Source organism: Elephas maximus, chromosome 10 (genome assembly GCF_024166365.1).
Source record: "Elephas maximus indicus isolate mEleMax1 chromosome 10, mEleMax1 primary haplotype, whole genome shotgun sequence".
Classification (NCBI taxonomy): Eukaryota; Metazoa; Chordata; class Mammalia; order Proboscidea; family Elephantidae; genus Elephas; species Elephas maximus.
Window position 1 is genome coordinate 36,541,850 of NC_064828.1, and position 15,917 is coordinate 36,557,766.

Here is a 15,917-nt window from a genome sequence, read left to right on the forward strand (position 1 = left end):
TCTTTCTCTGACATGGTGTATTTAAAAAATAAAATGATTTTAATAATCATAAAATAAAAAATTCAAAAATAGGAGAAAAATGTCAGCTTTAATCCTATTACCCCAACTGACCACTGTTAAAATAGATGAATTTCCTTGTTATTTCTTTCTATGTATATTTTTCTATTAGTGTCTCTACAATATATTTAGATTTGAATCCTGTGTTGCTGTTATCGTTAGGTGCCGTTGGATTGGTGCTGACTCACAGAGACCCTATGTACAGTAGAATGAAACATCGTTTTAATTACTCAACACAAAATTTTCCCTCATTTTGCAAAAAATCTATTGAAACCCTACTGCCGTCGAGTTGATTCCGACTCATAGCGACCCCACAGGTTTTCCAAGGCTGTAAATCTCTACGGAAGTGGACTGCCATGTCTTTCTCCCGCTGAGCTGCTGGTGGTTTCCAACCACCAACCTTCTGGTCAATCAGTTTAACCCCTTAAAAATCTATTAGTGAATATTATTTTAGAATGTCATTAATATTTAATAAACAAGGCTTCCAATTATCTAAATAATACATACAAGCTGCAAAAAAATAGGAAAATAGATATGTAGGAAGAAAAAAAGTTTAAAAGGCAAATATGTGCATAAGCAAAAATTTGCTTCTAGTATATATATGGCTCTATAACCATTTTTTATAACCTTTTTTTTAACTTAAACATACCTGCTGAACATTCCCTCCTGTGACAAAATGTAGTTTTATATATTAACTTTAAAAGATTCCATACAGTTCAATTGTATGTAACTTTTTAAAAGCTCATTTCCAAATTTGAGTCCCTGGGTGGTGCACTTAACACACTCTGGCCAAAAGGTTGGAAGTTCCAGTGCACCCAGAGTTGCCTCTGAAGAAAGGTCTGGAGATCTACTTCCAAAAAAATCAGTCACTGAAAAGCCTATGAAGTACAGTTGTACTCTGACACACATGGGATTGCCGTGAGTGGAAATCAACTCAACAGCAGCTGGTTTCTCTACTGATAGATGGATGGTAAAGTGGTACTTTCCAGTACATCACCCTTGTTGGACCCCTTTGGCTCACAGGCTGCCATAACCGAGGTTGCCAGCAGGGGGAGCCTGAACACAGAAGCCCAGACAGGCTGAAAAGGGCCTAGGATGCTGAGTGACTGAACACTTGGGGGATGCTGGAAGGATAGAGGGACTGAGCTGACTTTGCCCAGGTGAGACATGGGACCTGGCTCCTCCAGTAGGAATCAGGTGGGCTGGCAGTCCAGGTCTGGCTGAGATAAGCAAGAGAGGAGAATCCACATCAGGCTTTGGGATGACAGAGGCACTGGCTCAAAACAGGGTGGACTGGAAGGGAAGGGGGCTGGTGACCAGGGATACTCAGATGGAAAATAGGGACTGGTTTGTGAAGATGAGCCAGGGAGAAAGGAGGTGGGGTGAGCTCGGTGCTGAGTCCAGGCAGGGCAGGGAAAAAGGCCCTGGGTGAGGCTGAGGAGCATCATGGGAACAGCTCAACCTCCTAAACTACGGACTGTCCTGGTTGTGGAAGAAGCCTGTCCCCAGAGGCCTGGAAACAAGAAACTGAGTGCCCATGGATCATGGGTCCCTTGAGTTATCCTCCTCCCTCTGCCTTACTTTGCTCTCTGCTAAATTGTTGAGGATTGGTGAAGGCGGTTGGCTTAGAGTAAGTTGCTAAAGGGAAGTTCTTAAAGACCAGAGAGGTTCATTTTGGGGGAGAAACCATTGTACTTTTGTAATGGAGTTCAGACTCAACTCTGGCAGAGGGTTCAAGTGAAGGGCTGCCTGGAGTAGGGTTGTTGCATATTGAAAGTGGTTCAATGAATACATAAATAATTTTTGTTCTAGAGATCCATTTATTATGGCCTGAGTTCCCCACCCCTATGGAATTCTTGCCACAGCCCCAGAAAAGATGATTAGTCACAGAGGAAGCTCAGTCTGATGCCTGCTTTTAGAGCGCTTCATCGTTCTCTTGATCCAAGGCAGGAAGTGTGAGACCTTCGTGAAGACTCCTGGAGGTGTTCCACTTTCGCGTGCAGAGGAGAAAATACCCTGGGCCATGTTCTTACACACAAGGGGGGCCCCGGAATCCCCCTGTGGATAGAGAAGGGAAGGGCTGAGCTGGGCCTTGTTCTGGTCCTGCAATCCCTGCCGTCCTGGCCCTGTGCTTTCCAAGAAGGCAGGGGTGGGGGTGATAGGGGGCTGAGTGTATGAAACTGAACTTTCCCTTAGTTCCAGTGCTCCAGCCTGGCCATGACTATCCTCCCCAGCTTGGCCCAGCCCAAGCCTTTCTCTCAAATCCTCAGGAATACTCTGTTGATAAAGGGGCTGGGGATGATCGATACCCTCCCCTATCCTGCACCTTCACCCTCACCCCTGGTCCACCCAGAGGAAGAAAGACTAGAGGCTGGATACTTGGAGGCACTAGCCTGTTTATGCTCTCAGGCTGAGGGAATGACAACATGGCCTCTCCCACACCCCAGACCTCCACCAAGTTCTGTCTCCCTGGAGCCTATCTAGGTAGATGTTGGAAACTGACCTTGAAACCGGTCTTCTTCTCCTTTTGGTCCCCCACACATATCTCGGTGGCTCTGCTGTAATAGTTGGGGAAGAGGGACTCACACTTCTGGTCCTCCTGCACGATCAGTGACACCTCGTGCAGCGTGGTGGTTGAAGTGCCCACCGAGACTTGGCCCCAGCCGGCCACACTGCACACCTGCCCTGACTTTACCTGAGACCCTTTCCAAGGCAGTTGGAGTGGGCGCACAGCTGCAGTCCTTTGGGCCTTTGTCTCCAGCTGATGAGGAGAGACAAGAAAGTCCCAGTCAGCAATAGCCTGCTGGGCCTGGAGGCTCTGACAGGCTGCACTGTCTTGCTGCTTCTCCAAGGCCCCGGAACTAGTCAAGTAGGCCAGGGTAGGAAGGTAAGAAGTGCAGGGGTCATGGTGGGAGGAGAAACTCCCTGGACCCGGAGTGCAAGGAGCAGCAGAGATGTGTGCCTCACCTGTAGCAGCATGATATCGTTGGAAAGAGTGCTCTTATTATAGTCTGGGTGGCGGATGACTCTTCTCACAGCAATGTGCTGCTGGGTCTTTTCCTGCTCCTTGATGTTGTGAGCCCCCAAGATGACATTTATGGAGCTGCACAGAAAGCAGAGTGGGGCGTCTCACAGAAGCTGTAGCTGGGAGCTGGGAAGAGCAGGGGACCGCCGGGGCAGGGCAGGACTGCTGCGGAGGGGAAATGGAGGGGATGGGAGTCCCTGGGCCTGAGCTCGCCGTGCCCTCTGCTTCTCAACAGCATTGAGGGTATGTGTTCCTGGAACTCTCTTTCACCCTCAGGCAATATCAGGAAATAGCTCACTCTAGTACATGCTTTCAACCTCCACTCTCTGCCTTATTTGGCCAGTGTGGTCCCTCTCTGACCTGTTCCACTTGTCCCAACCTCTGACTCTCTGACCCCAAAACTTAACCTGTCATATTTTTCACCCTTTCGTTACCTGGTCCTGCTCTCAGATGGTTCCTCTGATGAGATATCTTGGGCCTGTGTTACACAGAGCCTGGGAAGCTCCCCTGAGCTACAGTTCTGGGGAAAGAGGTCCCTGCTGGGGTCTCGGGAGGTATGGGATGGTTGCTGCTCCTCACCTCCCAAAGCAGTGAGCCGCCGTCAGGACAAAGTCCTCTCGCACCAGGACACCACCGCACCTCTTCTGGCGCCCCTGTTGCAGAAACCGTAGGAACACCATGTAGGGGCGAGAGTGGGGTTTGGCTTCCTGGCCCCCGATGATCTCCCCTGAAAGAAAAGCCTGGAAGATAGGGTGACTGGGGGTGGCTGTGGTGAGGAGTGTAGGCTTCCTACATGGTGACTGACAACGAAGTTAACAGTGCTCTGCAGACGCTGGGATGAGTCCTCCTGGGTTCTACAAGCAGCACTCCTTACTGGCAGAGTGACCTTTCCTCACTCTCAAGCTTCAGATGGCCCCTCTTAGAAAGGGGACAAGACTTGTTGTCTACTTCCTAATTTAGGCACATGAGTGGAGGGGACAGGGATTGTCTTCAAGATAGCGGAGCCTCAGAAAATCCTGAATAGGAGTTCCCCAATTCCTTCTTTTTAGTGAGTTTCCTGATACCTCTGAGCCTCTGCTAATGTCCAAGTTGGTGCCATTTTCTGGTAACCTATCCATGAGTTTATAGAGTTGGATTTTCAAAACTTCTCATGTCCCATAGGGCCTAACACATCCTAGCTGGTCAGTAAATCTATTTTTGGCTGCATGCATGAATGGTTCCCAATTAGCCTTTGGATGAGGTTTGGTATGTGTGGTGCTGGTAGGATTCAAGGCCAAGGGGATGTTGGGGGAGTGGGCTGCAAAGACAGTGGAGTGGCCAAGGGCTGGGAAGGCAGGGGAGGTAGAGAAGCTGACTGAAAGTGGGTTGCAAAGGAGTCCAGGCAATATGAGATCTTTGAGATCAGTTGTGCTCCTGAAATCAATTGTAAGCTGACCTTCTTTCCTGGGCAAGAGTGAACAACTCAACTGAAGAAGGGAGAAATAGTTTAACACCTACTACTACAGCCCTGGAAACACTGGTGCCACAGTGGCTAAGAGCCACATGGCTGCTAACCAAAAGGTTGGCGGTCCAAATCCACCAGGCACTCCTTGGAAACCATATGGGTCATTTCTACTCTGTCCTATAGGGTCGCTATGAGCAGAAATCAACTCGACCGCAACGGGTTTGGTTTGGCTTTTTTTACTGCAGCCCTGTGTGTCTGAGCTGCCTTTTCCTGGGATGGAGTAAGGGATTTTAATTACTTATCTTAATATCCTCTGCCAAATGCCTTTCTAAGAAGAGCCCACTTTACCAATGCTAAGGAAAAGCTGAGGAGAGGCTAATACCTACTAAACCTTTCTTCTTGCCATGCTTGCCAAGTGTCTATCCAGCTTCAGGCTGGTTAGTTTGGGCTTAGGATGAAAGCTGCTGTTCAGAAAGTTCATTGGTCAGACTGAGGGAAATTCCTGATGAGCACTGAGCAGAAGGGCATTTTGTCAGGGGATTTTGTCAGATGGTCTCAGGATCCTGGGATGGGGAGGGTCACTCACCTGCTCTAGCTCCACGGGGCAGGAGAAAGGCCAGCAGGAGCAGGAGCAGCTGCATCTTCCCAGGAAGGCCGCCCAGATTAGAGCTGCTGGTGTCTTCCTCCTCCTCGACATAAAATATCTGGAGGGCAACAAAGAGGGGCAGGCTCAGTAACCTCAGACTCCACACACAGGCTTGTGCTCCTCCGGTTTGGTTGGGTGTCATCAAACAAGGTGGTTTGTTGAAGTTCTCTGGCTTAGATTAGGTGAGAACAGTGCTGCTACCACATTTGTACCCACTGCTGCTAAGCTACAAACAGAAAGCAAGAATAAAGAAGAAGGTGGAGGCTGCTGAGGCTGTGGCAGTTCCACAGTTGCTGGAACCACAGAAGCCTACATCTCTTGGTGATTGAACTAAAAAGTTTCTACTTCCCTTATTCCACAATTTTGAACAAAATTCCAGGATTCATTATTCACCGTGCCAAAAAGTAAAAGTGAAACAACCCAGCAGGGAGGCGCAGTCACCCCTAGCAGGAGGGATGAAGGGAGTAGGCAGTGTTACCAGAGCGTGCAGTCACAGGGCAGAATTGGTGACATGCCGGGTGGGCTGGAGCCATTGGGGTGGGGGTGGGAAGGTAGGGTGGGTACCCTCATTCACCTGTGCCTCTCAGTGGCTTGGCCCAGCAGGGAACTGGTGGAGAAAAGAATTTGTGTAATGCAGTCTTTGTCACAGAGCACAGCAGTGTACAGTTTGGAAAGAGAGAAATAAAAAATAAAATGAAAAACTTTGCAGCAGAGAAACTTGATAAGCACCACCTCAGTCAGGTGATCAAGGTCAACATCAACAGTGATAAGCCATATTGATAGTATATATGCCTGATGTAACATGATGAAAATGGCGCTTTACCCATTTGGGGCCTTCCTCCCTAAAACCCATAACTCCAGTCAAACGATAAGAAAAACATCAGACAAATCCCAATAGAGGGACAATTTACAAAATACCTGACGAGTATTCTTCAAAACTGTCAAGGTCAGTAGAAACAAGGATAGTCTAAGAAACTGTCACAGCCAAGAGGAACCTAAGGAGACAGAAGACCAGATGTAATGTGGTATCCTGAGCAAAGGACTTGAATAAACATTTCACCAAAGAGCACATTCAAATGGCCACCAAACACATGAAAAGATGCTCATGTCATTATCCATCAGAGACGCAAATCCAAACCACAATGAGATAACATTACACTTCTGCTAGGATGGTTAAGATAATAATAAAAAAATCAGAAAATAACAAATGTTGGTGAAGATGTGGGGAAATTCGAACCCTTATCTGTTGCTGATGGGAATGCAAAATGATAGAGCCCTTGTGGAAAACAGTGTGGCAGGTCCTCAAAAAGCTAAAAATAGAACTACCATATCACCCAGAAATTCCATTCCTTGGTATATACCCCAAGGACTTGAAAACGGAGACTCAGACAAAGACTTGTGCACCAGTGTTCATTGCAGCACTACTCACAATAGCTGAAAGGTGGAAACAAACTAAATCCCCATCAACAGATGAATGGACAAACAAAATGTGGTACATACATGCAATGGAATACTACTCAGCCAGTACGAGAAACAAAGTCTTGATAATGCTACAGTATGTATGGAGCTTGTAGACGTTATGCTGAGTGAAATAAGTCAGTCACAAACAAAATGTACAAGTATTATATGGCCTTACTTATATAAAAAGACAAGAAAAGGCAAATGTATAGAGACTAAAGTTTATTAGAGATTACCAAGTGTGAGAGGGAGAGGGTAAGAGGGGGTGGCTAACAGTGATGGAAGTATGTTACCGATTAAGGGTAGGGTTGCACAGCCAATTATTGTAATTTGTGTTAAGAAGTTGTATACCTGTAAAAAGTTGAACTGGCAAAAGTTGTGTGATAGGTATATTTACAACAATGACAAAAAAAAGAGTAGCTGCTGAGGTTGCTTATGTACAAAACACTTGATGGGATTTGGTTCCTTGATTTGGAGGTTTAGGGTCATGGTTTCATGGGACATCCCAGTTCATTGGCTTAATAATGTGTTTAGTGCTTCTCCTGATTATAAGGTAGCCACAGGGACTGGCAAACCCAAGATCAGCAGGTCAGACAGCAGGGCTCTTGCTTACAGGCTGCAAAGACCAATGAATCCCGAGATCAACAGGCAAGATGGCAAGTAAGCTGCTAGTTCAAGTCCCAAGAACTAGAGGTCAGACAAACAGGAGCCAGCTGCAGTATCCAGAGTGAGCAAAAGTCCTCGAGCTTTGCCAGGAAGTCCACTTATATTTGATGCAGGCCACACCCCCAAGAAAACTTCCTTTCAACTGATTGGCTACTCACAGCAGATTCCAACATGGGGGTGATCACATTATATTGAATCTAATCATAGAAGTGATCATATCATCATATGACCTCCAAACTACAACATAACTGCCAAACCACTGAGAATTATAGTGCAGCGAAGTTGACACACAACCTTAATGATCACAGATTCTACAAAGGAATCCTGATCAAAAGGTGAAAAATGCAGAACAGAATTTCAAATCCTCATGGACTCCAGGCTTTCTGGAGCCATTAAGACTGGATGAACCCCTGAAATATTTCCCTAAGATAACCTTTAAACTTTGAACCAAAATTATCCTCTAAAGTCTTCTTAAAACCAAACAATAGCTTAGTTTAAGTAGTAAAAAATGTCTGCCTTGAGCATTATGCTATTTTAAGAACTATCTATATGGGATCAAATTGACAAGAGCAACTTGAAAGCTTAAATAGGAACCTTAGGGAGCAAGTGAGTTTATGTTAATGGGGAAGGAACAACTCAGAAAACGAGTGTGAGAATGGCTACACAACTCAAAGAATATAATCAATGTCACTGAATTGGATATGTAGAAATTGTTGGTGTATGCTTTACTGTGTACATTCTCAACAACAACAATAAATAAAATTAAAAATACGTACCTGGGGAAACTGTGTGTGGTATGTATGGGAACTCTCTTTGAATTGTGTTCACAATTTTTTTTTTCTTGGTAAACCTAAAACCATTCTAATACTTAACATTTATTTTAAAAATCCCATAAGTGAAAAATTCCCTGATGGGGAATAATGTTTCTTATATAATATTAGCTAAAAAATAAGTTTGCTATCTTTTATATAGCAGAATTCCATTTTAATTGTAAAAATATTATTTTCATAGGAATAAAAACCAAATCAAGTCTGTTGCCATAGAACCTATTTCAACTATAGCAACCCGATAAGACAGGGTAGAACTGCCCCATAGAGTTTCCAAGGAGTGCCTGGTGGATACAAACTGCCAACCTTTTGGTTAGCAGCCATAGAACTTAACCAATATGCCACCAGGGTTTCTTTTCATGGGAAAAATCTGAAAAACACACCAAAATTTTAATGGTAGATTGTTACTGGTCATTTTATTTATTTAGTTAGTTTGCTTAATTTTTAATACATATGAATAAAACAATAAATGATGTTTAGTAATATATACTTAATAAAAAAAATAGCATTGGGAAATGCTTATAATGTTTTATGTTTGGTGATAAAATACAGTACCTCAAAAAGTATATACAGAATTTCAACTTTTCTAGATGATCTCAGCAGAGGGTTTGATTCAAAACAATCTTTGGAGTATACAATTTTGTGAGTGTGTATGCATATATATAAACATACACATATAAAGTGTATATACATATATGCATACATGTATATGTATACATATACATGTATATATACAGCCATATAATGTACATTTATGCATACAGAGTGTGTGTGTATATATATGATATATATACACACATACTACGACAATAGTACAATTGTTGAATCAGAGTGGTGGGCAAACACATGTTCATTGTACTCGTCTTTTAACTTCTAAGTGTGATTTAAATTTTCATAATAAATACCACAAAAATGATCTCTTTCCAGGATATTGAGCAACAGGGCTGTATACGTTACTCTGTTCAAAGGATATGCAAGGTGTTTTACATGTCACCTTATTTTTTCCCCATAATTCTTGATGGTGTCATTAACAACTTGTCATCTTACAGATGAGAAACCAGGCTCAGACACATCAAGTAGCTTACCCAAGGTCATATATGGTTAGGGAGAGTGGAACCTTGACAAGCTGCAAACTTTTCATTATTGAACTCTTGGAAATGGTGGAAGCAGACATCAGCTCATGAAAAGCAGAGTTGCCAGAAAGTGGGTGATGGTGAGCCTGGAAGCTTCCTCTCCAGGAGTTGTCTGAGCAGAGGCTAGAAAGCCCTTTGGATGGAAGGCTGGAAAGTCATCATGGGATCAATGTCAATGACCTTGTAGGTGTCCAACTCTTTTAGTTGTCTTGGCTGTTGGGAAGTCTGAACTCCAGCCCTGGCACGATGGTAACTGGCCCTGTGACATACGGTGGGCGTTCCTCCTTTCTGGGCTTCAGTTTTCTCTTTCATTAAAGGAGGATGTAGGCCTACAACACTTTTTTTCAAACTTTTTAGCCACATAATACATTCCTCTAAATAAAGGCAACATCTAAGCCAAAAATGTAGGTATTAAGTTTGTCACCTTTTGAAATGCATAATTTTAACCTTTTACTCTCTGCATATTCTTTTTTTCATGCTGAAAACCATGTTATTATTTTTATGCCTCATCAATTTATTTTTAGGATCAGAACCAGAAGCTGTATGATGCCAGGTCCTTTTCTTTTATTGGTTAAATGTTCAAGGGATTATGCTTTAGAGCACTTTTAAGGATAAAGAGATGAAAAGGAAGCTCTTTGAGGATAACAGGATCACAGAGAGAAATACTTCTCCAATGTTAAAGAAGTATAATGGGATGTATGTGCTGGGGCAGTGAGAGGGAAGTGTTAACTCATCCCTGAAGCCCATGCTTAGCTCTGTAGCAGTGCCCACACTGTGGACAGGCCTCTGAGGGCCTGTGTCTCTGGTTATGCCTGGTGAGGTTGGTAGGGCCCAGGGCGGTCTAGTGAGAAATTGAGCATAATGGCCTGAAAAATCCAGGACTTTCCTCCATTTTTCAGGTACTACTTTGGGCAGGCCTCAGTAATGACTGGAATTCAATTTCAAACCAGTCCAGGCTTAGAGTCTGACCCAGTTATATTTAGGGAAAACGTGGTAAGTTTTTAATATCTGAGTTTGTGTTCCAAGGGTCATATCCATTGCATGAAAATATAATAATGGCAGGCCTGTTCAAGTTGCGCATCCATACCGCCTTCCACCCTCTCTCTTAGATGGTAGCTTCCCTGAGCCTGAACAGGATTAGAAAATCTCTAAATCATTCTAAACCCCATAATCAACAGTTTTCAGGCCTAATGTGATCATGCACATAAAAACTCTAGCATGTAACATAAATACAATTTAAATGCATAGTCTTATTTTCAAAACAATATGATTTTCATTCTTGTGGAGTTTAAACCCAGACTCAGGCCTAGCAACTTACCCCAGGAAAGGGATGTGGGTAAATCAGATGAAGCTACATCAATTCTGTGATGACGGTGAGGTTTTACCGTATCCCCAGTGCCTTGTGCATAGTTGTTGCCCGGTGAGTATCGATGTACCGATTGATGGAAAAAATGGTGCTTTCTAATCCAGCTACAAAGAAAAGGCCTGTCTTACTTAAGAAGTTGTTATAGCCCAGGGGGCTCAGGCTGCTAAAGGACCTATCAGTTGCTGGACTCTGAGCCCAAGAAGGGCATTGTCTGGATGAGAAGGGCTGACATACCTTGCCCAGGTGAAAAGTATAGCCTTGAGATCTGGGGACACATCTTGCCTTTCCTGTCCCCCATGGACAAAGCAGAAGATGGGCTTGCAGCCCAAATCTACCTGAGAGGAATAGCACAGAGAAGAATGCCTGCTGGGACCTCACGGGACTCTGGGAGTCTGAATTGTGGGAGGTGAAGGAGAGGCTGGCCCAGACCAAGATGAAAGCGTACCTTGCTGGTCACTCAGGGCTACAGGAGGATGGGCCGCCTGGAGACCAGAGCCTGCACTGGGTTTTGGGCCCAAGACAGGGCTGAGACAGACATCTCAGCGGGGCCTAAGGGTACTGAAGGGCCTTCCTGGAACTTTCAGCTTCTAAGAAATTTCAGCTTTCAATCTGCCAGCTGTTCATATGTGGGGAGGCAGCCCTGCATAGGGTGTTATTGTTATTGTTAGCTGCCGTGTCAGCCTTGGCTCATGGCAACCCTACGATTAGTTGCCATCCCCAGGATCAGCTGCTGATCAGACCATTGCGATCCATAAAGTTTTCATTGGCTGATTTTTAGGAGTAGATTGCCAGGCCTTTCTTCCAGTATGTCTTAGTCCAGAGGCTCTGTTGGCATCTGTTCAGCATCATAGCAACATGCAAGCCTCCCTTTACAGATGGGTGGTGGTCTACAGATGGGTGGTGGCTGTGCTTTTGCTGGAAGTCAAACAAAAGTCTCCTGCATGAAAGGTAAGAGTTCTACTACTGAAGCACCAATGCCTCACACTGAGAGAGCTATACCTTTCTAAATGCCTTCACCTGTTTCCCTGCCCATAGCGTAGGGAAGTGGCCCTCTACCTGGGTCCTTTAAGGTGATCCCCTTTTCAAATCTGGATACTTTTCCTTTTTTGTCAGCTGGTACTGGGAGATGGGTAGGACAGAGGTGTGCAGGGTGGAATGAGGTAAGAGGCGATATGATCAAGATAAGAGGTTTGTCTAGAGAGGGCCATCTTTTCCAGAGGCAGTGTCTGCCTTTTACTGGAGGAGCTTAGACTCAGCCTGGCAGGGAGACCAGGCCCTGGGAAGGTGCATTTGAGAGGAGCTGGGTATTAACACAGCATTACTTTTTTTATTCTAGAGGTGGGAAGGGGTATGCTGAAGGGGAAAGTATATAAATGTGAACAGATGGCTGATGGACACACAGTTGTCACCTATTGCATGCTGTTCAATGAATAAATAAAGAATCAGTTATGTTACTCTAGAGATGAAGTTTATTAAGGCCCTGTCAGCCCCCACACCACTTCCCTGTCCCTCTTTCTCTTTTCTCCCATCCCATGTAGCTCTGCTCCAGAGAAGATGGACAGACCAACCCTAGAGGCACCTTAGTCTGTTCCCTGCAGTTTGAAGTCTCTCATTGTTTTTTTTATCCAGCTCAGATAGCTCGAGATCCTGGTGTAGACGCGTGGAGGTTTCCCCTCTCTATTTCCAAAGGAGACGATGCCCTGGGCCACATTGTTACATATGAGGGGACCCCCAGAATCCCCCTGTGAAAGAAGGGGAGAAAGGATTGTGTTGGATCTCCTCCTGGTCCTGTCCTCCCGTCATCCTAGGATGGGTGGTCTCTGTCCTGGGCCTGTGTGTGTGAGAGCAGGAGCAGGACCTGCCTCTGGACCTCCCTCAGTCCCTGACAATTCTCCCCAGTCAACCAATTCCTTCCCTGGCCTCCCCTCCTCTCCCAGACACACTTCGGCCACAAAGTGGCTATGGGAGAGTCCACTTCCTATTTCCTCCAGGGAGAAAGGCCCAGAGATTGGGTTGGTGGAAAGGCTGAGCACCTGAGTATATAACCTGTTCCTATTGCTACAAATCTTCAAAGCTCCCTTGTACCCAAGGCTGGGCATGAAGATGCTGGTGATCCTACCTTAAAAGAAGACTTGCTCTTTTTCGGGTCCCCCACACAAATCTGGGTGGCACTGTTGTAAAGGTTTTTGTAATGAGAGATGCATTTTTCATCCTTTTGGACTTCAAGCTCTACCTCATGCAGTTTGACTGTGGTCTTGTTCACTTTGATGCGCCCCCAGCCAGCCACACTACACACCTGCCCTGGGTTCACCCACACTGCCTTCTGGGGTAGCCTGAGGATGCTCACCACCGTACTCAAGTGGGCTTTTCTCTTCAGCTGGAGGGGAGAGGGAAGGAATTCTAAATACAGTCATGGAGCCACACTTCTTCCTTTCATGGCTCTGGGACAAATGAAGAGGTCATATTGGGAAACAGGAAAGGGAAGGAGTCATGGTGATGCAAAAATCCCTGGGTTAAAATACATATACAAGAGCCAGTGGAACCCTGTGCCATACCTGCAGTAACATGATGTCATTGGAATAAGTCTTCTTATTGTAGGTTTTGTAGGGGATGGCTCTTCTCACGGGGATGTGCTGTTGGGTCTTTTCCTTCTCTTTGATGTTGTGGGCTCCCAGGATGACATTTATTGAGCTGCACAGAGAACAGAGTTGGGGGAAAGGTGGGGAGTGACAAGAGCTACAACCTGGGAGCTGGGAAGAGCAGAGGACCGCTGGGACAGGGCAAGACTGCACCTGAGGGAGTTCAGTGGTTGGAGGCCCTACGGGCTGGGTGACTCTGTGTCCTCTGCTTCTTGGCAGCCCAAGATGGATAGCAGTTCTTGAAACAGATGTGGGGCACTCAGTCATGCACAGGGTTTGGCTATCTCCATGCAAAACTGTGATTTTCTCAAATTTGCACTCTGGGCCCCAGGGTACAACCTTGATCTCCTCCCATGCTGCCTTTGGTCAGCTTGTTCCTTCTCTGCTCATCAGGCCACTTGCATTTACCTGCCTCTCTCTCCCCAGAACTTACCTGTCCTGTTTTATTTCTCTCATCCCTGCTTTCAGGTGGCTCCTTGGAAGAGCCCCTTTGTGTTACTAAGTGACCCAGGTCTGCAATCCTTGAGGAGTGGATTCCACATAAGGTGTCTAGAGAAGGATGGGGATCCATGCACTGATACTCACTTTCCCCAGCAGTGAGCTGCTGTCATCACAAAGTCTTTCTGCACAAGGAAGCCCCCACATGTTTTTGTCTCTGGAGTCTGGATCCGAAGAAACGCCATGTAGGGACGAGAGTGAGGCTTGGCTTCATGGCCCCCAATGATCTCCCCTGAAATAAAAATTCTACTCTGTCTGCTATGCTCATCGAGCCCAGGGTGTATATCTGTCTTATGGTTACAGAAAGAATGAAATGGGGAGACTGGGGTAAAGGAAAGAAGGAGTTGGATTAGGGTGGATATAACAGGGGCTGCACTAGTTCTTACAGTAGCCATCAGCAACCAAGAAGTGGATCTGTGGGGCTTTTTGTGCAGCATTTCTGGCTTTCAGTGACGCACAGGACTCAGATTCCCCCTCTAACAATGAGAAGGACAGTCCTTGTTCATTTTTTGCTTTGCACATGTATGTTGATGGGCAGGAATTGTGTTTGAAACAAGCAGTTTAGTCCTAGTGGATACTGGAAAATCCTCTACCTGAAGTTCCCTGGGTCCTCTGGCCCCTCCTTTTTCCCCAAGCCCCACAGAATTGCTGCCGGTTTGTAATATTCTGATCCTGAGCTCAAGATGATTTTTATCTGCCAGGGCCTGATACATAATAGGTGGCCTGTCAAAGCCATTGTACCCATCTGTGACTGAAAAATTACCAGGGGAAGGACTTGAGGCTGAGCCAAGGCAAAAATAAGTGTTAAGGGGACCAAGATTTCACTATCTCTGTGATCAGCTGGGTCCTGGTCTTCTTTCCCGGGCAGCACTGAATGATAAAGCTTGTAGAAGAGGGCAGAGTCCGAGTGTAGATTTTAAGATATTGAGTTAGAAAGTTGGTGAGTCTTACATTGATTATAGAAAACATCCCCCTTTTCCGAGTTGCCCTTTCCTGGGGAATTAAATTATTTCTCATTCCCAGCTTTCAACCTTCTTCCGGATGCCTTTATAAAGGAACTTACTTTCCAGATGACAAGGTTAGGGCCTGAGGATGGGGTAGTACCATTGACCCTTATGGAAAACAGCCTTCTGACCTGCCATCCCTACTGACATCCATCTAGCTTCAATTTTTTTGGTCTTTGTATGAGATTGGACCTGGAGTTCAGAAAGTTCCTGGGGATGGATCAGGGCCAGGATGCATGAGTGTAACAAGAGGGCTATGCCAATGTGAGGTGGGGCTATGCCTCTTAGGGTAGGGATTGTCACTCACCTGCCTCATTCCTGGAGGGCAGAAGAAGAGCCAACAGTAGCAGGAGTAGCCACATATTCCCAGGATGGTTTCTCAGGTCAGAGCTGCTGGCACTTCCTCCTCATTATCTTTTAATACCCCGTGTTTTCCTGTGGTGTAGGGGGCTGCTTTACCATACAAGGCCATCTCTGGATATCTCCCACCACTCTCTGACTGAGTCTTCTGGCCCAAGTTGAGTAAGAACTTATCCGTCACCAAATAGCCAGTCATAGCTCTTGACTCAGTGATAACTACACCAACAGAAAACAGGAAACCAAGGCGTTAGAGATGTTGCAAGACCAACAGGATGATTTGTGTAGTGGGACCCTTTCTGTGTCAGATTCAGGGACAGTGAAGATGAGGTTTCCTCTGGTGGAGGAGACAGGGACATCAGTAATTAAGAGTGTACAGTGAAGGCATGGTTGAGAGATGGACAGAATATTGTGAAAGTCATGATGAGGATGCGATTGTTCTAGTTACTAAAGAACCTAGTGAATTAAAACAACAGTAGTATTTGTTTTGCCCATGGATGTATAGTTTGGGAAGGGTTCAGTGTGGGGAAGCTTGTCTCCGCTACCGTTGGTGTCAGCAGGAGAGGCTTGAAGGCTGGAGGTTAGAATCATCTGAAGGCTCAGTCACTCGCTTGTCCAGCAGTTGACTCTGGCTATTGGTGGAGATCTCAGTTGCTCTCCACATGGGCCTCTCCATGTTGTCACACTGCATGGGATTGTTCAGTCTTCGCCACATAGTGGTTGGTTTCCTACAGTGAGCATCCCACAAAAATCAAGCCAGGGAGAAGCTGTGTCCACTTTTTTATTCTAGCCTCTGA

General features: G+C 45.6%; 1 protein-coding gene across 9 annotated transcripts; it reads right to left on the reverse strand.

Annotated features, from left to right (window-relative positions):
• Positions 1-1,863: 1,863 nt before the first annotated feature.
• Positions 1,864-15,299, reverse strand: LOC126084305 (granzyme H-like). 9 transcript variants are annotated; one of them, XM_049898792.1, is made up of 9 exons: positions 15,071-15,283; positions 13,847-13,991; positions 13,178-13,313; positions 12,919-12,999; positions 5,113-5,230; positions 3,662-3,809; positions 3,025-3,160; positions 2,561-2,818; positions 1,864-2,115 (listed from the first exon to the last, which is right to left on the reverse strand). In XM_049898792.1, exons 1-9 carry the CDS (start codon positions 15,123-15,125, stop codon positions 1,942-1,944), a joined length of 1,251 nt encoding a protein of 416 aa, XP_049754749.1. In that variant the 5' UTR covers positions 15,126-15,283; the 3' UTR covers positions 1,864-1,941. The 9 variants fall into 9 exon arrangements, with proteins under 9 accessions (XP_049754749.1, XP_049754750.1, XP_049754751.1 ...); XM_049898793.1 differs by lacking the exon at positions 12,919-12,999 and having other exon boundaries at positions 15,071-15,281; XM_049898794.1 differs by lacking the exons at positions 12,919-12,999; positions 13,847-13,991; positions 15,071-15,283 and adding an exon at positions 9,209-9,403 and having other exon boundaries at positions 3,662-3,822; positions 13,178-13,293.
• Between the last annotated feature and the right edge of the window lie 618 nt (positions 15,300-15,917).